General features: G+C 38.9%; 1 protein-coding gene across 6 annotated transcripts; it reads right to left on the bottom strand.

Annotated features, from left to right (window-relative positions):
• Positions 1-150: 150 nt before the first annotated feature.
• On the bottom strand, positions 151-23,721 carry znf638 (zinc finger protein 638). Of its 6 annotated transcripts, none has more exons than XM_055222822.1 (27): positions 23,597-23,721; positions 21,297-22,707; positions 20,316-20,377; positions 20,018-20,047; positions 19,503-19,666; positions 18,217-18,267; positions 17,049-17,144; positions 16,631-16,764; positions 15,301-15,501; positions 14,681-14,779; positions 12,721-12,752; positions 12,592-12,611; positions 12,477-12,508; positions 11,752-11,871; positions 10,759-10,890; positions 10,632-10,673; positions 9,814-9,951; positions 8,705-8,863; positions 8,113-8,526; positions 5,896-6,375; positions 4,625-4,807; positions 4,203-4,326; positions 3,535-3,674; positions 2,084-2,180; positions 1,609-1,704; positions 1,076-1,197; positions 151-383 (listed from the first exon to the last, which is right to left on the bottom strand). In XM_055222822.1, the coding sequence occupies exons 2-27, from the start codon at positions 22,464-22,466 to the stop codon at positions 333-335; spliced, it is 4,389 nt and encodes a 1,462-aa protein (XP_055078797.1). In that variant the 5' UTR covers positions 22,467-22,707; positions 23,597-23,721; the 3' UTR covers positions 151-332. The 6 variants fall into 6 exon arrangements, with proteins under 6 accessions (XP_055078797.1, XP_055078804.1, XP_055078807.1 ...); XM_055222829.1 differs by having other exon boundaries at positions 1,609-1,701; positions 23,597-23,703; XM_055222832.1 differs by having other exon boundaries at positions 3,535-3,671; positions 23,597-23,703.
• Positions 23,722-24,184: the final 463 nt, after the last annotated feature.

Below are 24,184 nucleotides of genomic sequence, written 5' to 3'. Positions count from 1 at the left end.
TCCAAAGTAGCATCATATCAACACGTATTGTTCCACTCAAAAGAGATTTTATTTGTGCAAAGCAAATTTACTTATATAAATAAAAATAAATATTAGTACAGGTATATTAGGGGGCACAAAACAACCAAAAAAAAAAAAAACCCAAACAACTTCTGATTCCAAACTGCTCATTTATTGATATTAAATAGTCTGTGGACATACTACACCAGTTGGTCAGTTATTTACAAAATAAAGCACATGTAACCAATACAGCAGTTGTGAATCCTTTCAAAATAAAATACTGCAAATGAAGGGAATGGCAAAGTCTTTGTACAAAATATAGTCCTGTGAACTCAGGTAGAGCCAGCTTCATCAGCGGAGGTGGACGACGATGTCAAGAATTTCTGCAAAACAAGCAATTTATTGGTATTAACTGGAGTGCGTATGGCAGGTTTTCAGGTTTTTTTCCCCAATTTTGACTTGGTTTGGTGCGTTAGTACCTGTGATGAATATCATAGCTTTAAATCAGTTAAGAGGCATTTTGAGGAAAAAGTACAAAAGTACTGGAAGTTGAGTTCTAAGAACAGAATACCTCTGCCTTTGTTAGTTACAGTACTCATACTTGAGTAAAAGTTTTGGATACTCTTTTTGAAGTAAGGATAGTTGAGTACAACTGGCTAATTGGCCAATTCTGCATTTTATAACATAAATACTAATAAATGTAAGCCCACTGGCGCACATTAAAATGCACCAGTAATTAGGAAAAAATATCAAAAAATTGTCTTCATTTTGTGGAATGTAAATCATTAACAACTGATCACTAGTGAGTATGTGGCACTGACGTTGCGAGGGTCTGAAAGGCAAAATCTGCTTAGGGCCCCTGAAGGCCAGGGCTCGCCCATTTCTTGCTGTACCATAAACAAATTCCATCAACTTGTTGTGTGGTCATTGATAAACTATTGTATGTCATATCTGCTGCTCAACCAGGATGTAAAATTATGAACTTGACCAAATGGGAAAAATGTATTTATTGCAGAATCTTAAATAGAATTATGTTTCTGTGAAATGAACAGTCCAACCTGTCATATGAACCCACCTGTAAGTTTTCGTAATGTTTTAAAGTTTTGCTGTGGCCGATCTGAGCGTCTTTTGTCCCGGTGAAGAAGCGAGTGCAAACTTTACAGAAGAAACCCGACATAGGCACCAGATACTCCAAACCTACAATACACAAAGATAAGGCCACAGATGTCAGTCATGTGAAATACATTTAGATACACTTTTTAACATTCTTACATATTCTCACTCATGTTAACAATTATTCAACATGTTTCCTAGGGCTGTGCAAAAGAAGTTTGATACAAGGGAAAATAGTCTAACCCATATTTGATTGCCAGTTCAATCAAACTGGTTGAACCAGGACTTAAGTGCATCTAAACCAGCAATACACAAAGCCTTAGCCAAAACTAAACTAGGACCAACTTTCAGTCCATCATTACCAGGTCATACTATATCAGTACTTAATTAGTGTTAAGAAGTTCTTCTGGTGCTGCTCAGAAGTCTTTTAAAGATGAACACTTATATACTATACTATGATTATGCAGTAAAATAAACCAGTACATCAGTTCTCACCAACTGAGCTGCTGGGGTCAAATGGAGGCAGGGTGTTGTTTTTCTGAGCATTTTCTGTTGCGTCTTTTTCACCATTTTCAGATGCTTCGGGTTCTGCTGAAAAACAGGGAATACGATTCCTGGATCATTTAGTCATTGTGTGCCTATGACTACGGAGAGAGTATGTCTATTCTCTGTTTAACTTTGCCATTCATATTGAGCTACAATTCACCATGAGAGCTGCTCTTTACAGGTTCCAGCTTCCTATAATAAGTAACAAAAATGTTTGGTTTTAAATTGATAATTGCTAAGGTAACTGATTTGCATTCGGTCTGCATCCAATTCTAAACAATTTTATCACAAAGCAAGAAGAAAGCAGTATGCGACACAAACAAAGATTTGGAATGAGCGTGTTGGCTGTGCAACGGCAGTCCTAACCTTCGTTTAGCTATAAAAATGTACAGAAAAAAGGAAACAAGACAGTTACAATCCATACCAGCAGAGGGAGCAGTAGTTGCATCTGTTTCTTGTTTCTCCTCTATGTCATTTTCTGTTGTGGCCACTTTCTCCTCCTCCAGGAATGTGGCAGTGACCTGAGAATATTTATGCAATATACATCAATAAACCGATTTATATTAATTTAAGTTTACACAAAACTGTATTTGAAATGTTTTTTTTTTTTTTTTTTTTATCTCGATTTAAATTGTTTTACCCTGGTGTTTTAAGCATGCATATTTCTTAATGTAGTTTTTGTTCACTCTGACATTGCCAATGAGTAAATATTGTATCTTGACATTTTATTAAAGGACCTGTATTGTGCCATTTTCTGATCTATGTTATAATGTAGTTTCCTCACCACAAACAGACCTGGAGTTATGTTTTGTTTCATTCACACATGTTTAACACACAAATCTTGCATATTTAGGCTGAGTTCTTCTCTCAAACAGAAAAAACACTATTCCACCTTGTGATGTCAAGTGGTGATACAGGAAGTGCTCCACTATGTGTTCAAACTCCTTACAGTTTCTCTAGCATTATTTGGTTAATTTCAGCCCTGGAATCTCTACTAGACAAAAGATAAAAGGCAGCCGTTAACTTGAAACGACCACTACATGACATCACAAGTTGGAGCAGAGCATTTTAAGATTTAAGATTTTATTATCCCCACAGGGAAATTTGTCTTGGGCTCATTTCCTGCATCTTAAAACAGTAACACTCATGTCATACTACAGTCAGACAAAAACAGCCAAGGCTCATCTAAAGAGTACAAGTGTCTTGTATTAAGACTCTTATTAATGTCCACTGTCCATCATGTCCACTACACCAAGTGTCCAAATTATTGCATCAGCCCCATTGTACAAATATAACCATAAGGTCAACACATTAAAATTTCACAGATGTTGAAGCACACTGGATATAAAGTGACTTAAAAGCCCCTTTGTTGAGAAGATTTTTTAAAGAATGCAGAAGTTGGCACAAATGAGAGTTTATATCTGTTACTCTTAAAGTTATACCCTCGATAGCGCCTGCCTCACTGAAGAATTTAATATTCACCATGTAACAGGTGAAAGAGGTTCCCAACAATTCATCTGGCCTGAGCGAGCTCAGTTTTGAAAAATGTCCTGCAGAGAAGGAAACACTTTCCTGCCAATCACCTTCATGGCCTTATTTAAATGTTACATGCAAACATCCTAATAATGCTGGATTACTCAAACATGCCTGAATGAAACAAAACACAACTCCAGGTATGTTTGTGATGAGGTAACATTTTAGCATGGCTTGTGGCTCACAAGAATCCATTTTGTGTAATATATAGGACCTTTAATATAGTATCATTAAATATGTTTTATCTAGAAACCTGTCAAAATAACAAAGATATTAAAAGCACATTAAGGTTAATATACAGAATTCAAATAATTTTATTTTGTTTTGAAAACACATCTTTACCTGCTGTGTTTCATCTTTCATTGGGTTTGGAGGTTCATCCTGGTTTGTTTCACTGGTTTCTTCTGCAGCAGATGGACATGGCTCCTCTGTGATCTCACTCTTATCACCCTCCTCTGGCTGATCTGCTTCTGTCATTTCTGCTGTAAAAGAAATATATAAATTGTTTACTATTCACAAGAATAATCACAAAAAAAATGGTATTGTTTTTTTTCATGCTCGTGTAATATCTGTGCACACAACACTTTCATTTGGTGTGTTCTGCCCCCTGCTGGTGAAAAGTAAAAGGATTGAAGTCTTTATTTTCCTTACCAAATCTACCCTAAAATGCAATAAGTTGTAAATGCAAATATGCAGATGTTAAAAAAATGAAAAATTATTCATCTTAAATGTGGTCTATGTAACTTTTCGTGTGCAGGGCCTGTCACCTGCTTGTCTCCATGGAGATTGTATTGCTTTTCTTTAGTTTAGCAGCAAAATTGACAAGTGATCCCATCAGGCTAAGTTACAGGTCAGATCTGTAGAAAGGCGACTCACTCACAGTAAGGATGCATATTTTTGCAAGGCATTTTGAGCAATAAAAGCACCTATAATTAATGTTTTATATAACTTTAATACCCAATTGTAGAAAACTTCCTCCAATGTACACCTTTAACTGTAATTTAACTTACCATCTACGACACTGGTTTCTTTAGTCGTCTCCTCTGACATCTGCTCAGGCTTTACTTCCGTTTCCCTTGTCCCAGTCTTCTCTGGTTCTTCAGTGCTCATATCCTCCACAGAAACATCCTGGATCTGCAAAAGAACAGAATTCAAATCAATTTACACATAGATAAGAACAGTGATTCTTTTAAACCATTTACATGGAATACCACCCCAGAAGCACCACTGTCAATCTATGCAAGTTTAGGGATTAAGAAACAGAATTAAGATCAGACCAGGTATTAATGGTACAAATCTTCCAGTCTGACTGCAACTTTGAGTGGGTAATTGAGAAGGGGAACCAATTAGAGGATTAAAAGCTCAAAAAAACAAATTTTGCAAAAAACTTCTCCTTTAAGTTAAAGTGGCATATTACTGTAAATATTCTCACCTTCTCCTCGGTCTCCAGTGGTGGTCCAGACTCTGGACTCTCTTCTGTCTGGGTTTCTAGTCCAGGTTCAGACCCAGGTCCAGTCTCTGTCTCTGCCAGAGAGTCTGGGGCTTCATTGTCGACGTCACCCACTTCGTCCACCGTCACAAAGTCGCTCAGACTAAAGGGGAAGTCCTCCTCAACCTAAGAGTAAAAATATACAGTATTATGATTTAAAATTATATTTGGGTGGATCTAAAAACACTTCAATTTGAATAACCCAGCACGAATACAAGTTTAGTCAGACGTGTTTCATATGTCCAGGGAAGAAGTCTTTTTATATTGATTTATTCACAAAAAATGTCAAACTATTAAATTGGCAAAAAATATTGCCTAATAGACTCGTGCCACCCCAGAGAAAAAAGTCTGGACACGTTCCTGGTGAAGTAAATTGCCAAAAAAGCCAAAAGAAAAATCGGTCAACTGGATAAAAAGTTGTAGGCCGTTTCCAGTTTCAGTGTAGTTAGCCCCTCCGTTCAGATAGATATAAGGCAGTGTCCACCAGCAATGAGACCAGAACTGAAGTGGCTTGGATAAGCAGCGAAATGTCTTCACTCCTACAACTTTTTGTCCAGTTGATAGTAAAAGCCAACAGTAAAATCTATGGATCAAACCTGGATGACAAAGATTACACAGACATTTTCAAGAAAAAAAAAAAAAAAAAAAAAAATTATATACGGTATATATTTTAAGTTAAGGGCCTATATTATGCTATTCTATGATCTATGTTATGTTTCCTCATCAAAAACATACCTGGAGTTGTGTTTTGTTTCATTCACACACGAACCCTGCATATTTTAGGTTAAGTTCTTCTGAAAACACTCTTACCTTTTGTTTGGTAGAGTTCTAGAGTAAAGCTGTTAACTTGAAAACTACCGTTTCATGACATCACAAGGTGGAACAGAGTATTTTGAGCTTTGGAGATGTAGACAGACCAATAATAAAGCGTTACTCAAACATGTGTGAATCAAACAAAACTTAGGATGTTGTGAGCTTTAAGCCATGTTTGGGTACGTTTTTGAGGACGTAACAAGAGTCAATTCTGCATAATATAGGACCTTTAAACTTAATGAATTCAACATTGTTTCTGAACCGATGTAGCAAATTTTCTTGGATTGGTTGACATCTTTAAAGATTTTTATGCCAAGACTTTATTCTGATATTCTTTTATTTTAAACATGTAGTAGAACTTCACCAGGTGGATTCTTAGATCAGGTTTGTTAGTTCCTCACCGTCCTTCTCTCGCTGGAGCTCTTGTGTCTATCATCTCTGTGATGCGATCGTCTGCTGCCATCGCTTCTCCGGTAGTCCGCCTCTACATAGGGTTTCCTCTTTCCTTCCCTCCTCTCCCACTCCCTCCTCCATGCCCTCTTCATCTCCTCTCTCCTGGATTCCTCCCTCTTCATCTCATCTCTCCTCACATCTTCCCTCCTAGGATCTAATCTTCTCTCCCTCTCATAGTCCCTCTTGCTTCTTTCATCATAATCTCTGTCTTTTCGGCTGCGTTCTCTCTCCCTCCTTTCTCGATCACGGGACTCTCTCTCTCTCCTCTCTCTATCTGTTCTCTTCCTCTCCTCTTCTCTGCTGCTACTGCTACTGTGATGGCTGTTTTTTACTGGATCTTTGCTTTTTTCCCTAGATGTTTGTTTTTGTCCAGATGGAGCTGAGGGCCTGGATGCTTTCACTTGAGTTTCTCCTTCAGTGGAGATGGCCTGTAAAATGTAAAAATGCAAACTGATGACATCTAATGGCAAAAATTACAGAACTATAACATTAAATGCCTGTCACACAATCCAGATTGAGTTTAGTGAAAGCAACACGGATCAAAATGTTTTAATCCATCTAAAATGTGCCTGTAAATGTCATGGTTGAGGTGCATAAAATGTGAATGTACAATTAACCACAGTCCAAAATACCACCCATTTATGATCATTTTCAGAGTTTTACAGATATACACTAGACATTCTAAAAGAGATGAGACACAATTCCCGCAAAGTGAGACAAGACTGTGCCCTCATGAAACGAGACCAGACGAGATTTTGACATAATACACTACCAGTCAAAAGTTTGGATATATCCTGGAAGACATCAAATCTAAGATGGAAAATGAGTGGAATTATGTAGAAAAAAGTTATAGGTCAACAAAATATTTTAGTTGTAGTTAGTGATGCACGATAATGGAATTTTCAACGATATCAATAATTTGACATTGTAAATGCTGTTTTATTTAGTTATTTTCCTTATTATTAACAATATGTTTCAAATAAACCATATTCTCTGTGGGTTTCATGCTTTGTGCAGCACAGAGGGAAAGGGGCAGGCTAACATGAGATTCGGATTCTGTAATGTGAATAAAGACTGAATTAAAATTTTAAAAAGGAGAGAAGCAGACACAGACAGTCCTTTATAAAGTCCATCTGCATGGGGCTGAAATGTGTCTGAGCTGATGCTTTGGGCATATGACCATGTGCTTAATGAAACGTGTGACACAAACAGGCAAACTCCTCTTGCTGAACCACCTGTCCTCTCGTTTGACTGAACTAAAATACAACTAGACCCTTGCACAGTCCAAGCCCATCAGTCCGATTTATTACATCTAGTACAGCACCAAAGCAGACTGTTGCAGTCTCGGCTGCCCATTGGGGTTGCCTCATATTTTCACTCAGAGTTGCGGTGAAAACTTTTAGATGACTTAACTAACATGTGCAGGCTGTAGGCCCTCTCCTGTGACATGGGGGCTGGTACAATGCAATTTCTCTGAAATATCTTTCCTCTAAACATAAAAGAAGCTTGTATATGGAAACACTTGTCCGCCGCGCTCCTCTGTGTGCGGCTGGAGCAGGGGGTGGAGCCGGGGCTCAGAGTGAGCCCTCTGAAGGAGAGAACCTTGGAGGAGTGCTGAAAAACCTTGGCCTAATCTCAATAAACTTGAAGTCTCCTGAAATGAGTTTCACTTCACAACTGTCAGGGTTAAGAAATGCCAAAAGTGCAAAGCAGTGATCAAAGCAAAGGGTGGCCAAAGAAACAACCTTTTGAGGAGATTTTTTGTTTACTACATCCCACATGTCAATTCAGTTTTGATGCCTTCAAAGATAATCTACAAAGTAAATAATCTTGCAAATAAAGAAACAAACATGAAAAAGTGTGTTCAAACTTTTGACTGGTAGTTAGGCCAGTCATGATAACACATTTTGAAGCATGTTACATTGCTACAGAGGAATATTAGATGATAGACGATAATATTGAAAATACTTTATGCCACAAAGCAGGGAATCCCAGTAAACCAAGAGGTGCAGTAGTCAGTAGTATTAACCCTCTTTGGTTTAAACCAAATGTAAGCAGCATGAGTAAAATTATCTTGTAAGATTTTTTTTCCTTATGTGTGCACAATTTGATCTTGTGAGATCTCGTTTTGAAATTCAATAATATACTGAGTATAATCAATTTACCTTGGGGAGTTTCTCTTCACTGGTTGTGTCTTGGGTCACAGCCCCTCCCTCAGTGGTTGCAGGTAGTTTTGCCTCTTCTACAGTTTGAACTTCAGCCCCATTTTCTTTGGGGGCCATTTCACTGGTCTGTTCCTGCTCTGCTGCTGCTTCTTCAGTCACTCTGCCTTCTTTCGACTCACTTTTAACCACATCATCTGTTTGTGTCTCTGTGGGCTCTTCTTTGACAGTGGTGGTGAAAGTGGTGGTTGTTGGTTTTTCTACAGTATTTGCCTTCTCAGCATCCACCCGTTCTTCTGTCTTTTCACACTTTATGTCCACAGCTTGTATCTCCTCTTTGGGCTCTGGATTTGAAATGATTTCAGTTTGCTTGACCTCTGCAACAGTTGGGAGCTCCTTATTATCTTCAGGCACCTCCTGGAATGGATAAACTTATTTAAACCATTTTATTTGCCACAGTTAGCTCAACAATTATCCTCCAATAGGATGGGAAATAGTTGCTTTTTAATTAGAGATGTCAAGAATAATAATTTGACCAACAATAATGATACCTCTTCATTTACAGTTTGTCATTTACTCATTAAAACTTGCTTACTTTGTCTGTTTCGAGGAAGGCGGGGATGACTTTGACTGGAGTTTTGGGGTCCGGTTTGCGTGAAAACACCAGAGGGCTGTTCTGGATCATACAGGGGAACTTTAGATAATGTCTGTAGACCGCAGTGGCCAAAGGAGCTGTGGCCATCTCACAGATCACCTGAAACAAAAGACAATATATGACAGGATGTTTAAAGATGGAACAGCCCACCTTTTTCTGGTCAAGAACCATGGCCTCGGATTTGGAGGAGCTGATTCTCATCCCAAACGCTTCACACTCTGCTGCAAACCGCCCCAGTGCCTGCTACAGGTTCTGGCTTGATGAAGCCATCAGGACATAATCATCTGCAAACAGCAGTTGAGATCCTGTGGTTCCCGAACCGGACCCACTCTGGCCCATGGCTGTGCCTAAGAATTCTGTCCATAAATACGATGAAATGAACTGGTGACAAAGAGCAGCCCTGGCGGAGTCCAACATGCACTGGGAACTGGTTTGACTTACTGCCCGCAATGTGGCAGCTCCTGCTGGTTATACAGGGACCGGAAAGCCCTTCGCAAAGGACCCGGACCCCATACTTCCATACCATGGAATAGGCCTTACTGGGGAGGCTGAGGAGTGCCATTCCCCTGTAACTGGAACACACCCTCCGGTCCTCCTTCTTAAACAGAGGGACCACCACCCCGGTCTGCCAGTCCAGCGGTACTGTCCCCAAATGCCACGCGATTTTGCAGCGACATGTCAGCCAAAACATCCAGAGACTTAAGGTACTCAGGATGGATCCCATCCACCCCCGGAGCCTTGCCACCGAGGAACTTTCCAACCACCTCAGTGACTTCAGCCAGGGTGATAGACGAGTCCGCCTCTGGGTGAAATTCATTATATTTGGTAATGCTAACACAAAACTTAACTCTAAGAACCCATTGTTTAACTGACACTTGTCACTAGGTGTTTTTGTTTGGAAAATGCAAATGATAGAAAATGAAGCCACATACATTTTATTCAAAAAGTACTAAAATGCCATTACTGGCAAAGGCACTTTTCTTTCTGGTGGTGTCATTCCAATTAATAAAACAACTCAAAGATTGATAAATTGATGAAAAATTCTTTACCATATTGTTGACTGCTAGAGTGTTGAAAACTGTCCCGATGCGGCTGACCAGTTTGTGCACAATGGAAGCACTGGATGGAGATTGAGGCACATTGGAAACTACAAGGAGCATGCTCCAAACCACACCTGGAGTCTTTGTCTGAAAAACAGTGTACCGTCAATGACAACTATTTGCACATAATTTTTAATATTTGTCCAGATTTTAGTAAACAATATATTGAAAGTGGCGACATTTTATTTTATTGTACTGCTAATGTTAAAGATGAGTTAGTCTTGTAATGAAATTGTAATGCAAGGGGTATTTTTTAAAATGTGTTCACCTGCCCAGGGACTGCAGAGGGAAAGTAGCAGTAGCTAAATATGGAGTTCATCTTCTCTTTTGTAAGATTAATGTATTTGTAATAAGTTTGGTCCTTGACAAAAAATAAATACAACAACGGAAACGATATTTGGAATGAGATCAAATAGCACATTTCTGACAACATTTGTGATGTTAGACAGATTTAAACTTTTTTTAAAAATTGCCCAGAAAATGTTTTTAAAATATAACTCCAATAACCTTGCATAGCACTTCATATCACATCATTTAACGCAACCATTTAGAGGACATTAAAAAAAACACCAAACATAATATTGTGATTCAAGTTTTAAAAGTTTTTTTTTTTTATTTTACTAGTGGCACTGCATTGCATTTTGTTTCCATGATTCAAAAAATGTGTTTTTTTGTGGCAGTTTAGGGTAATTAATTGGAGAAATATATATAACAGAAGATCTTATATTATTTAACTAATGGTCATTTAAAGTGAACTTTGACCTTACCGCTCCATCTACCCCATGCATCAGAAGGTTGTACAACGCCACCTGTTTAGAGACAGTTTAAGATTGTTTAAATAGATTATGTACAGTACAGTAGTGATGTCACTTCCTTTTAAACATAACTTCTTACCGGTGTGTGCATGCCAATGTTTCTGTACACATTTTTCACTGTCACTTTGTGCTCGTTGATTGAAGCTGGACTGAATGTGTGAACTTTCACCATCTCTCGAGCTGTCTCCACATCTGGCATTAGCAGAAGGGCCTGAAACATAAAATAGTTCTACATTGTTACAGTGGCTTTATTGGCTTAGCTACCATCTAAAACGACTTAAGAAAAGAAACAAGTCCACTGACTTCCGTGTTAGATCACATTTACCTCAATGTCAGCTGCCATTGGGTAGCACAGTTTTCTAAGTACAGAGCAGTGGGCTTATGCTGGTTATGGTGAAAACAGGGGACGATTGGAACAATGATGTCTTGAAAATCATGATGTCTCAAACATGCACAATTCACTCCAAAAACAACTTTGAGAGGGCAAATGAGAAGGGAAAACAACGAGAGATAGACCGATATATAGACTGGCCGATATTTGAACTTTTTAGGGTATCGGCTATCAGCCTTAAAACTCCAGCATAGGCTGATATTTTGTTTTGGTCAATTTGTTGCAAAGAAAATATGCACAAAGCTTTATTTTAACACTTTAAGAACAGATAGCTGCACTAAATGTTATACACTGCTCTCATAGGTTTGTTGTTTAAAAAATGCCTATCGGTGAGCTTGTAATAAATTTGAATGACTGAATTTGGAGAAAATAATCAAAATCAGCCCAAACATACTGGCAAATCAGCTCGTCCAAATTCTAAACCTGTATTGGCATATATCATTCGATCTTTAGAAACAACTATTACACTAATAGTGAAAAGTAAATTTTGTATAATCTGTCTGCTTTAAGGAGTGTAAATCTGCCGTTTAACACCGTAAATAAATGAGCTGCAAAAAAATATTCAATTATAAAACGGTTTACAGCTTTACTTAGTACACGCATAAAACGTAATTCTGATGTTTCTGATGGTGATGTCCACATAGTACAAAAAACATAAATAATCATCTTTCAAATAAGTACCTTTCCGATCTGCTTGGCTATAATGATGTCGTCTGGATATCCAAAAGGCTCTGCGAGGGCTTTGAGGTGCTCTTCAGTCCATCCTCTGTCAGGGAGCTCCTCGATCAACACCACCCCCTTCTGTCCACAACACAACATTTAGTATAGCTGTCACATTTCTTGTTGGGATTATTCTTAGTCCACTTTTAGGTGCATCAATCGGTAAATTGGTACTAAAAACAGGTACTGAAAACAAGTTTTCGTCTGATAACTTGTTATGCGTGTTCAGTGCTGTGAGAATACTAGAGAAAGTTACAAGGTATTGTTACTACAAATGAGTGATGCAAACTAGTTCAGTTTTTCATCAATGGCATTCAATGGAGTTTATGAACATTGCAATTCTTATTTGTCATTCTAGATAATTATTAATACAGGAAAAGATCAAAGTAAGAATGGTTAAGGTATTGGTACCAAAAAGGAGGTATTGTTCAAGTACTGGTAACCTGCCCAAATCTGACTATGTCAAGCAGGGAAAAAATAAAAATCTGAAAACCTGGTTCACTGAAGCTTGTTACACAATATATGTCAATCAATCAATTGGACTTTCATTTTTGTAAGTTTTAATATATTTATTTAGACTCATGGTTGTTAATAAACTGAACTGTTATACAATTGTGAAATCTATAATTACAATTCATTTTATTTGATCTACTTGAATATTATGGAAAAAAGTAAAGGACAAATACCTTCTTTTCAGAGGGATGATCCGCACTACTTCCTGTGGTAGAGAGATGCATACAAATAAATTAAGAGACTGACAATGCAGACACTACTAACAAACAATGCAGGGAAATGCCATACCTTGTTCAGGCTTTATAGAACTGAAAGGAAATAATGAAGCATAGTATTACTAAATTATAAATAGGCTTGAATGTGAACAGCTCAATGTGATCAGTCAAGTCAATTTTGTATTTTGAAATTGTGCCTCACCGGTCTGCATTGGAAGGCTGCTCCTCAGGATTCTATGGAAATACACACAATTATAAACTTTACACAAAAAAAAGAGGCATGCACTTTTAGAGTTTCATGTCCCAGCACAGGCAGGCTGAGCAAATGCATATGCTGTTACCAACTACTTAGCAGCTCCCAAAAGTAAGTAATAAGAGTGCCAATGATTCCATTATATTTGGATACCAATATATGATTGATTTTGATTGACTTAAAAGACCCAATATAAAAGAATCCAGATCTTGTATGTGAAAACAAATTACTTTTTTCAAATCAATATGTTTCACCATTTCATTTCTGAGGCAGCTCTAAAAATAATTTTATTTCTGTTTCATCATTTCAAGCAACTGTATGGTTATGGGGTCAGGATGAAAAACTTTGTATCCTGGATGTGTCATCTAAGGGCCACAGAATTTAGGAATTTTTGTCTGCCAATAAGAATTTTGTGCACAACCCCCACAAAGCTACAAACTGTTGTAATGTCATATTTTAACCATCTCATATCTTTCAACCTTAGCAGTAATGTTAGTCCCCTATGAAAGAGGGCCTAAACGTATGCTGTAAGATGAGAAGGCTATTAAGTAGCTCAGCTAACACCTTAACTACCGTATTTTCCGCACTATAAGGCGCACCTAAAAGCCTTTAATTTTTTCAAAAACCCACAGTGCGCCTTATAATCCGGTGCGCCTTATATATGAATCAATATTGGTCAATTATGACACCCGTAATCAGGAGGCGTCGCTGAAGTAATAGCGGTAATAACCCTTTAAGGACTGAGCACACTATGGGCCAGTATAGCTCACCTAGACCTAGACTTTTATTCTTTTTTAGCCATAAAAATCATGTTAAACGAAGTATCAGAATTTGCTGCATTTTTTCCACACAACTACTTCTATTTTACACATCCATCCGTATTTTTTCTTTTACGCGTCGAATAAATGACTGGGAAAATACCCGCAGCCCCGCGCTCTCATTCGTCACCTTCAGGACAACAGAGGCAGATTACCGTAATGACGGTAAAATATTTAGATAGCCCCGTGTCTCCGCTTTGAGACACCGTTTGAATTTACATGAGAGCACGACGCGGAGTTACGCTGCTGGAAAGTCCGCAACCCGCTGTATCTGCAACGACAGGATCCGACGCTATAGGGATAACGGGGAGACAGCGCCGGGCGATATATGCCACAATCTGCCAATGGATTGCGGATGCCTGGGCTGATATATCAGTCTCAACTGTGGTCCGAGTTTCACGGAGGGAGGAAATGTCACTGAACTGTTAGACAACAGCAGCGACACGGATAATGGCGATTTTGATGAGACGGAATCGGGCACTTTGAATGAGCTCGACCAACTGTTCAACTCAGACACTGAAGAGGAAGAACTCGATGGATTCGTGAATGAGGAATGAACTGAAAAAGTGAGGCTTTAGTGTTTCTTTCACGTGTTTACAACTAAACAAGGCTGGGAGATATTGTGAATATGGACATTAACGTTTGAACAACGTTGAGTTATTGTTATTACTTTGCACTTTTTCAAGAGTTACTATATTGTGAATGCATTAACTTGTTTTGTGAGTTTGACTGACTTATCTGACATTCCCTTCAGCGCAGCTCCATCGCGTGGATGCGTAACACAACCCCAGCTACTATAGTAGTTTATATTCTATGCGCCTTATAATGCGGTGCGCCCTATATATGGAATTTGTTTTAAAATAGGCCATTCATTGAAGGTGCGCCTTATATTCCGATGCGCCTTATAGTGCGGAAAATACGGTAACCCAAACTATTTCCCTAGCCTAAACCATAACCTATTTACTAACCTAAATTATAACCTTCATCACTTCAAATGACCAATCACAGCAGACCGTCCCTCCAGAGCTTACTATATAGCATTATCCTTTTTAATCATGCCGCTAGCACTTAAGCTACTTAATTTTATTTACCATAGCGACTGTTGCCGTGATAACCCTGTCTCTGATCAGCAGGTTTGGAGCGCTGGCAAAAGTCTGAGCATCCTCTGCCTTCATCATGCACACTGAGGCCTGGAAAAGATTAAGGAAATTAAAGAAGACATATTATGCTGTTTATGTAGTGTTTGCTATTAAAATATAAAGACCATAGATTACCATTTAGCATTTTTACTAAATCGCTCAGGACTGTTTAAAAGAAATGTGGCAATTGACTCCCTGTTAAAAATGCAGAATAGATAAAAGCCCGTCTCTCATCGCATTTCACAGTAGTTAGCAGCGGATTTTCACTTGCATGGCTTTATTTGAAAAAATGGCTGCACACCATTTTTGAACCTTATATGTAGGTTTTTGAATAAATGCAAGTTACTTTAGGAATGTGGGAAGGGATCGAGGGATAGGTGAAAATACATTTTATGAGCACTCAAGGCCAAGCCCCAGACGGAGGAAATACAAGATTTTTCAAACATGCATGAATTAAGGGAACACCGTTATAACAATGTTCATAACTCATAAGAAGGCTGATTTTGCATAATATGACATCTGTGTTAATAAAAAACTCCTGCATTAGATACAGTCTTTAGCTCTCACTTTACCTGTTGACCCCAGCCCTCCTCTTCATCGGGGGAGGGCATCAGGAGTACATTGTTGATCGGACCAAAGGATCCTGCCAGGTTGATCACCTCCTGCTCTGTAGCCTCTTTGGGGATGTGCATTAGATACACCAGACACTCAGGACCATGAGCGGCCACCGGCACAACCGCCTTCTTCTTTTTAGCTGGTGGACCCTCTTCAGCCTAAAATTACAATAATATAAAAGTCACTTCTAGACTGGTCATAAAAAAAGAATATTTTATTGTGGTTTGTCTCAAAACCCATGTAACCATATTTAAATATATTTTTATATTTGAGAGAAGAATGTTATCAACTTCCAAACTAAAGGAGATAGATAAAACATACTTTATTAATCCCTCTGAGGCAACCTGTCAGGAGCAGTGAGCTGCTGCTGTACAGCACTCACAGAACTACCTTGAGCTAGGTGTTGGCTAGGGCTACCTTAGCTCAAGGATTTGATTTGTTTTTGCATATTTTGGCTTGATCGAGAAAAACCCCTGAGTGTGAGAGTGCCCTGAGAAAACCCACCCAGACACAGAGAGAACATGCAAACTCTGCAGAGAAAGGCCAGATTAGCCCTGGAGTCTTAGCTACATGATGGATTCAAAATATATATTCAAGTTATATTATGTTATCTCACTGTTCATTTTAAAGGTACTGTAATGTTCACTCTTTATTATAATCATTATATTCAACTATGTAAACTATGTAATCTGCACTAATGTTTGTTCTTGAGTCTTGCAGGAAATGTCTTTTGAAAGTGCAGGATCCCACGGGAAGAAGGTCACTGTGAAACCTAAAACAGAAACATCATGGGAGGATGTTTGTGCGAAGGGGAAGAGTGACCTTCTGGAAATGCAAAAACAGAATATATTTCTCTGTGAATTTCATCATATGTTTTTACACTGCTTGCAAAGTATATGCTGCCCCCCCCTTGCACCCTTCAGAGCAGCAGTGTATGTGTTTGTAACTAGGGTTCCTAACTTTAATAAAAGGAGTTGAAAGGCGGGAGACTTCAGAAGGGGTACGGAGGTTGTAACTGAAGGTTTTTGCCTCCCCGTCCTTTCTCCTCAATATTGAGACAAAATAATCTCTCTTGTCTTCTCTTCTCTTTTGAACTGTGATATAGGTTAAAAGGGTGAACCTATCACTACAGATAGAGGTTTTATACACAACTTCCCATGGAGATTTGACATTTTATATTATCTGCACAAATTATATTACATAAAGGACTAAGGCCTTTGTGATTTCTAACTGAAGTTTGAAATAGTGTCTTAATTAAATTTCACTCAGGCCCATAATGATACTAACCAGTCTGGTGGGCCCATGGCTTGGCTTTAAGCTGGTCTTTGCTTTAATAAGTGTCGTCTTCTTCGTAACATCCCCTTTAAGGCTTGAGTAACGCTTGTCGAGATGTGGCCGCTTCAGATAAGTGCGCGATGCACCTGAGAATTCAAAACACAAGAGGAGCAAAACATGTAAAAATTTAATTATTAAATCAATAAACAATCTTATTTCAAAATAAAGATGGGCAGTATCGCATGACATTTAACAACTGTCACTGCAATGTAAAGAATCTGACTCTTGGATGTTTTTAATTCCATTGTTAGTACACTTCTCAAACAATCACTTAAGTTGAAATGCACAATGACTTTTTGCTGTATGCTATATTAGGCAACTTTAAAATGCATTAAAATGTTTTCAAGGGCTACAATTAAAGTAAACAAACCAGCCAGTTCTTTCTTCTCCACGTATTCTCTGAAGGAGTATCGGCCAAAGTGTGTTCCTCCACGAGAAGGCTGCCGCTCGAACCGAGCGTCAACATCTGAAGTGAAAGAATTTAAAAAAGGTAGTTAATTTGATATAATTGTGCCTTCACTCCTACAACTTTTTGTCCAGTTGACAGATTTTACACAAATATCTTTTTGGCTGATGCAATCCACAGAACAGGATTGTGTGGGTTATGTGACTGGCATACGTCCATGGATGTAAATTAGCTTTGGCTACAATCCTACATATTTATGTAATGCATTTACTCGACTTTAATATGTTTATTCCATAGCATGAAAGAATGGAAAAGCACCACGTTCTTATACTTGTACATGTAATGTTGACATACAAAAAAGGTACATTTTCAATACCTGTATATTAACAAAACACTATTATCAGCACTCTACTCCAATTTAAGATTTCAAGTCCAAAAGGTTCATTTGGTTTTCAATTAGATTAACACAAGTGGCTTTTTACCTGAGTTTGTTTCCGTACTTGACATGTTTGGACTTCTCGCTTCCTGCATTTTTACGAGGAGTCACATGATTCAAACCGGTTTTTGGCTCATTATAAAAGGAAGAATTTAAACGACTCCTATGAACTCCTATTTACAGGGTGTGTGTTTTTCCCATTAAGCTAAAAATAGAACTATGAAAGAATAGAAATATTTACTACTACTTGATTCACATAGGTTTTTAAAAAGGCCAACACATATGCTGTTTAGGGGCTGTAGTCGACTAAAGACATGTCCTGCCGAGTCGAGGGGGCATGGCAAAAACTCTAAATACTCAAAACTATCTATGTATCGGACCGTAGACTGCACTCACAATACAACAGCTGTACAGGAGTTAAGGCAAAAACACTTATTTGTACAGATAAAAAGTACCAAGATTAATCTGTCTTTTTATATACCAAAAATATAAAAACACCAAATCTTCAGCCAACTCACTCAATAACTCCTTACTGCTGTTGACCAAAATTTGTATTAGTCAGCTATTCTTGTAGATTATAAGGATTTATATGGGTCAACTATGACACCTTCAAACAACTCATCATCTATGAAAGCCATTTAATCAAATTTATATACAGATAAATGTACCAATATGTGGCACCACATGAATATTTACCTGTGGAGTAGTTTGTCTGTCTGTCTGTCTGTCTGTGACGCCGTACTGCACCTGAAAGCAGCCCCAGAGTCACGTGCTCTTGTTTACACCTGTGCACTCTGAGGCAGCACTTTGAGCGCTGGTTTAAATGTTCTTGTGTTTGAACTAAACTTCAGACTATGGAATTAATTAACTTCAGCAGAGTTCAGGCCAGCGACAAAATCATATTTCATAACAGGTGATGACTTTAAAACCCATGCCTGTACACGCTATGAAAAAGTAGGTTTGCCATCACTATCTGTCAGAAGAGAACAACAATGTTTAAAATGTATTTATAAAAGGGACTACACTTGATAGACTGCCTGAAAACTTTTCTATACAAGATCTCGTGCAGCCAGCTTTTAGATTTAAACAATCACTAGAACTGAAATGGGTGAACAAAAGCTTTTGGCCATTTGGCCTCCCAAAAATGGAATAGATTTGAATAACATGCGAAACTGGATATTGTGGTGTCACTAATGGATTTTAATCTGGTGATTAACACCTGCACCTGTTTTTAATGTTTTAAATGGACCTATGCAGTTTTGTGTTGTTTTGATTTTTATTGCAATGTATTTTAACAGAGTGCTCATGAAAAAGCCTGGTACTCTCATTGGGCTCTCCTTGTATAAATAAAGATAAATAAAATAAAAAATGTAGCTTGTTTTTTAACAAAGTCTGTGGAGGAGAGAGCAGACACAGCTGTAGCTGTCAACATGCTGGATTATATTCTTTTTTACAGAAACATTGTGAATCAGGTCTACAAGGAATCTTATTACTGATGACTTGGGATCGGGGAGTTGTAAATGTATTGCGACTTTTCGTTCTTCATTGGTTAGCGCTTAGACAATTACGTGTGGTAGCCTACAGTAGCTAACATTGGCCAATTGTAAAGTGACTAGTGGCTGTATAAATGTTACTGGACACGCATTCACATGTGAATAGCATGAATGGTCAATTACCACGAGACACACACATTTAGGCTAGCCGCTTCTATTAGGTTGTTTTCTTGAATGACAAGCTAGAAAAGAGTATCATGCAAAAAAAAAAAATGAGGCCTACCTCCTGTCTTTAAAATTGACTCTAAAGAGGCTGATTAACAGTAAATGTATCTTAAATAAACCCAACTCAAAATGGCACCAAACCTAAATTTTATAATCACACTGATTTGATTTACAATTTATTATTACATCACTAAATATAATCCAAGGCCCCTTATGTTGGTATCAGCCCCAAAATAAACATACTGGTTGGACAAGTAAAAGTACCTTTGGTGTGGTATGGATGGTGCCTGGGGATGTGGTGAGGATTGTAAGCTTTGCCCCGGACCTTGTAAGAGATTCCTCTGTGTTTCTCAGGGGGCGGAGGGGGAGACCAGGAGGCTGAGCGAGAGCCAGAATGTCCGGCAGGCTGCCGCTTTCCATAGTCACGGCTTCACAAGGAAATAATTATAATTAATACTAGGAATGGAACAATTAACAACCTGTGGCTGGTTAATTGTTTGTAGTACAATTGCGGTAACAAATAAACTAAATCCATGCACTAGCCAGTTCTGTTCCACAGAAGGTTGCTCACTCAATTTTCCTGACTTATTTGGCCAAGTTTATTACTTAATTATGGTATAAAACATGCTCAACACTTTATCAAATCAAAATAAGTGAAAATGACAAAGCAAAATGAGCATGAACACAAATTTAATTTTAAGTGAATGACCGTTCATGCACAAGTTTAAAGACAGTATTTAAAGCTGAGATTACATCACCTTTTTATGAGCGAGACTAACCTTGGCAGTTTTGGCTTCCAGTCGGGATACCTTCAGAGAGATGCAAGAGCAGTTAGCACACAGCACATCACTGAAGTATTAGCTAACTTGTATTTACAGGATTTCCAGAAATATTTAACTTGAGATACTATCTCATAGCTCTGTAATATAAAACACTGGTAAAAAACTAAATTAGCAACAGTGTTGGATATATTGCTATAAGGTTGTGGTATAACTTAATATCTGGTCTGTAGCTCTACATTAGCTGAATGGACAGAGACAAGTCCAGTTTGTGTTTAATAGTCTGTAGAGGCCTCACTTTGTGCGCAGGTGTCTGCAGGCCGCGGTGTGGTTCACAGTCTCCAAATGTCCGATCCACTCCTGAGGAGAAAAACAGACACCAGTGCTGACCACAGTTCACAGATCACACTCAAATCGATACTTCCTCCTTCACAATTAACACTACTGAGGCATAAGGCACTTTTGTTCTTGCACAAACTGGGATGTACAGAAATTGAAATGATGAAGGCCACTGCTTTTAATTACACCAAAACAAAAATAAAACACATTGATTTAATCACTATCCACAAAATAAGTCATGCATTATTATGAAGATTCACGTTAACACACTTTTGAGTGCAAATACAACCTTTACTGTGAATAGGATTCTGTTTACAATGTTTAGAAACCAAGGAACTTTTTTAAAAAATGACTAAATTTGACCTACATCATTGCTTTAAAAAATCATTTTAACCTGAAAACACTGGGTATTTTCCAAAAATTTAAGTCCGGAAAAAAACAACAAAACAACAAAAAACATTCATATTATAGTTAGTACCCAGTCCTAAAAAAAACAAAATAATAAAACACTACATGTGTTAACCAAATGAGTCTTCCTTTGTGTAGTCATGATAAAGCTTATTTTAAAACTGTTCAGATAAGAGCATCTGGTAGTATCTGGTTGCAATACTAGTTTTAGTATTGATTAGTATCTGGTTGATACTTTTGATTTAACTAAACTGCCTACATACTGTCACTTCCCCAAACCTCCCAAAAACCTGCTGTTTTTTGGTGTTGCCATTTTACTGCTTTTGCTGTTACACACAAAACAAGGCCAAGGGCTGTTTTGTCTTTCATGTAATTGTGTCATTTACAAGTCTGACTTTTTAAAAAAAGTTGACAATAATTGTTATACTTTACAAAAACATCTGGCATCCGTACCATAACATTTGCCAAGGGCCCTCGAGTCTGAAACCAGATTCACCTCAGTGATTGAGACACTGCGTTGTTAAGCACTCACCTGTTCCTGATCACACTGCATGTCGCACAAGGAGCAGGTGTGAGGGTAGACCTTGGGAGGCACCCCAGAGAAATCGCTCATCATGGTGGGTGTGGGAAGCTTCTTGTTGCTGGGAGCTTTGAGCCCGGTACGAGGAGATTTCACACTGGGAGGAGGGTGTGGTTTTGGCACAGTCGCCTCCCCACTCCTCTTCTCAGCTGAAGCTCTAGGCTTGGGCTGTTCTAGTCTGTAGTCGCGGTCTTGATGTCGTGGTTTTGCAGCTGTAGAGAAGTCTCGTGGAGGCGGTGACTGATGTTCGCTGCTCCGGCGTCGATAGTCTCGGTCTCCATGTTTGATTGGCTCGGCCGGCTCCAGGCGAACCTGCCTCCCCACATTTGCCTCCAGCTTTGGGGCAGGCGAGGGGAACATTTTCACTGTCCTCTCAGTGGAAATGGGCTCTTTTTTGAATGTTTTTGGGGGCCCATTTTCATCCTTTGCCTGACTGGCATGGCCATAGTCAATAACTCTGCCCTCAGTCTGAGTGACAGATAGAAGGCTGGGCACATCGGGTGAGTGTGAAGCTTTGGGGTTTTTGTGGATCTGCAAGTCCCGTAGGATGAAGGGCAGAGTGTCCGGAGTCAGCTGGTCATCCGGGTAATGACTGAGCGCCTCCAGATCCTCGTTAGAAAGTCCAAAACTGGCCAGAATAGTTCCTGCGCTCTCCGGAGTGTAGAAGCCCCGCCCCCCCTCTGCCCTCTGAGAGGGCACAGAAGAGTCACTCATAGAAGGGTTCCAGTTTGATAAACCTGTGCCGGTATGCCCCCCTGGGTGCTGCGCGAACAGTTTAGTGGGAGGCTCATAATTGGACCAGTCTACGGATTGCTGTTTGGGCTGCGTGTCGCAGAGGTTGGTGCCATAGTTTCCGTGTTGTTGACTCATGCCGGGAGCAGAGGTCTGGCTCTGGTGCTGCTTCAGCCGATTTAAGTGTTCAATGAGGCGGTGGTCCATGTCCCTAGAGCCCCGTATAGACAGTGCTGACTCCAGCTCGTCGGGCAGCTGTGTGGGGCGAGGGAACTGGTAGGCCCCAACGGGAGGCATCATGTCTGCTGGGGGCCGAACCGGAGGCTGGGTCTGGGGTCGGGGCCCACCGGGGAAGCCCTGAGGGCCCTGCGGCTGGTGGTGGTGGTACATGGTCAGCCGAGTGTCTGTGAAATGTTTATGGTTTGAGTTGGTGCTCAGAGTCAGAACGGCTCGCGGGGGGTCAAACGCGGTGAAGAGTCTGCTGGGGGCAACGGTGGTAAGACCAGCAAGCTGTCGCAGGACAATCTGTGCCTGGGTCTCAATGTGAGCCAGCCGCAGAGCTACGGAGAAGGGGCCGCTGGACTCCAAGCAAAGCGAGGACGGGAAATAGCTTTCTGTATGCACAGCCAAGCTGTGAGGTGAAAAGCAGAAAAACTATTACAGATAAAATGATGTGCCTTTGTTATTTGAGATGGTGTCATTTTGTGGCATGGTTGTGCGGGGAACTTGGTTCAAAGAGAAGCAAAGGCTACATTTATCTTATGCCAAACACCAAGGACATCACACAACCACACACCAAAATGTACCTGGGGTGGTCCAAATCTGTTGTCAGTTCTGATGATGCCTACGTGAAGTTTCACAAACTTACCATCGTCCAGAAAATGTACAAGAAAAACACGATACATTTTCAGATTAACACAACAAAAGCAGGTTTACCAGCAGCAGACACACCACACGCCAAAAACAATCCCTCAAACTACAACCCTTTCTCGTTACATAACCAGTCCCCCCTTTCACACTGACTGCACTTACAGCCGCTAGTTCACATTAGCTGTCAAATACTACTGTCTCAAGTGGACCAAAGACACAACAAGAGAGACTGTAGTCTTTAATTTAATTCATATGTTTAATTATCTATTCGTTAAGTTTAGTTTTTAATTACAATGCCATTTAATATATTTATATTATTCATCTAAATAATGCAATATTTATTATCACATTTCGGAGCAATACAGTGCCAACGCCTTTCCTGTCGTTGCCTTTTCACAACTCAAAAAAGAGCTCATTTGGCCAGTAATGAATGAAATTGAAGGTAGGATAGATAAACTGCTATAGTCTGAATAGGACAAAAGCGACATACTACACTGAAGGAATACTGTCGTAAAATAAAGCGAAATTAGTGCCAGGAGCCATTTTGTTCTGCAGAGCCACTGCCTGTCGACGCTTCCGAACCACAAAAGCCAAAAATACACTTGTTTTAATGTGCATCTGCTTTTGCCATGATTGCTATAGATACATACCTTTGATTAAGTGACACACGAAGTTAAAGGATGAGATAAATCAGTCATTTGTTTCGATTAAACGGCGTTACATCACGAGCTAAACGCCTCGTCGCTGCTCCGCCATCTTTATTGAGTTTAGGACTTCCGGTCAGGACTTTTCAGCGTAAAAGCACAACATTCATTCTTTCAGTAACTAATTAATTTATTAATTTATTCAGCCATCCATCAACTAATTCATTTATTTATTTATTCATTCATATTTTATTAGATAGACGTTGGTTGCCTACTTTTGTAGTCAAGTAAGGGTTAGTTTATTTTAAAAGAATATTGCTCAAGTAGAATTACAAAGTACAGGTAGTGGCCTAAATAATTACTCTTGTTATAGGTAACAAAAAAGCAAACAAACAAACAAAAGAAACAAAACAAAACAAAACAAAAACAACAACAACAAACTAGGCCTATTTTAGAACTGGGTAACACATAAAATAATAATAATAATAATAATAATAATAATAATAATAATAATAATAATAATAATAATAATAATAATAATAATAATAAATAAATAATAAGAAACCTATGATTTATAAATTAATGTAATCAGAC

The sequence above is a fragment of the Periophthalmus magnuspinnatus genome, chromosome 1, assembly GCF_009829125.3.
Source record: "Periophthalmus magnuspinnatus isolate fPerMag1 chromosome 1, fPerMag1.2.pri, whole genome shotgun sequence".
NCBI lineage: Eukaryota > Metazoa > Chordata > Actinopteri > Gobiiformes > Gobiidae > Periophthalmus > Periophthalmus magnuspinnatus.
Note: the sequence above shows the minus strand (reverse complement) of the source record. Positions and strands in the feature narration are given on the sequence as shown.

Excerpts from the sequence above, each read along its gene's own strand:
- znf638 (XM_055222822.1), bottom strand. The coding sequence starts at position 22,466 with ATGTACCACCACCACCAGCCGCAGGGCCCTCAGGGCTTCCCCGGTGGG. Across the intron at positions 8,864-9,813 it reads CTCTAGCAGTCAACAATATG|GTGATCTGTGAGATGGCCAC; the intron begins GTAAAGAATTTT and ends CTTTTGTTTCAG. Across the intron at positions 8,527-8,704 it reads CCTTCCTCGAAACAGACAAA|GAGGTGCCTGAAGATAATAA; the intron begins GTAAGCAAGTTT and ends TATCCATTCCAG.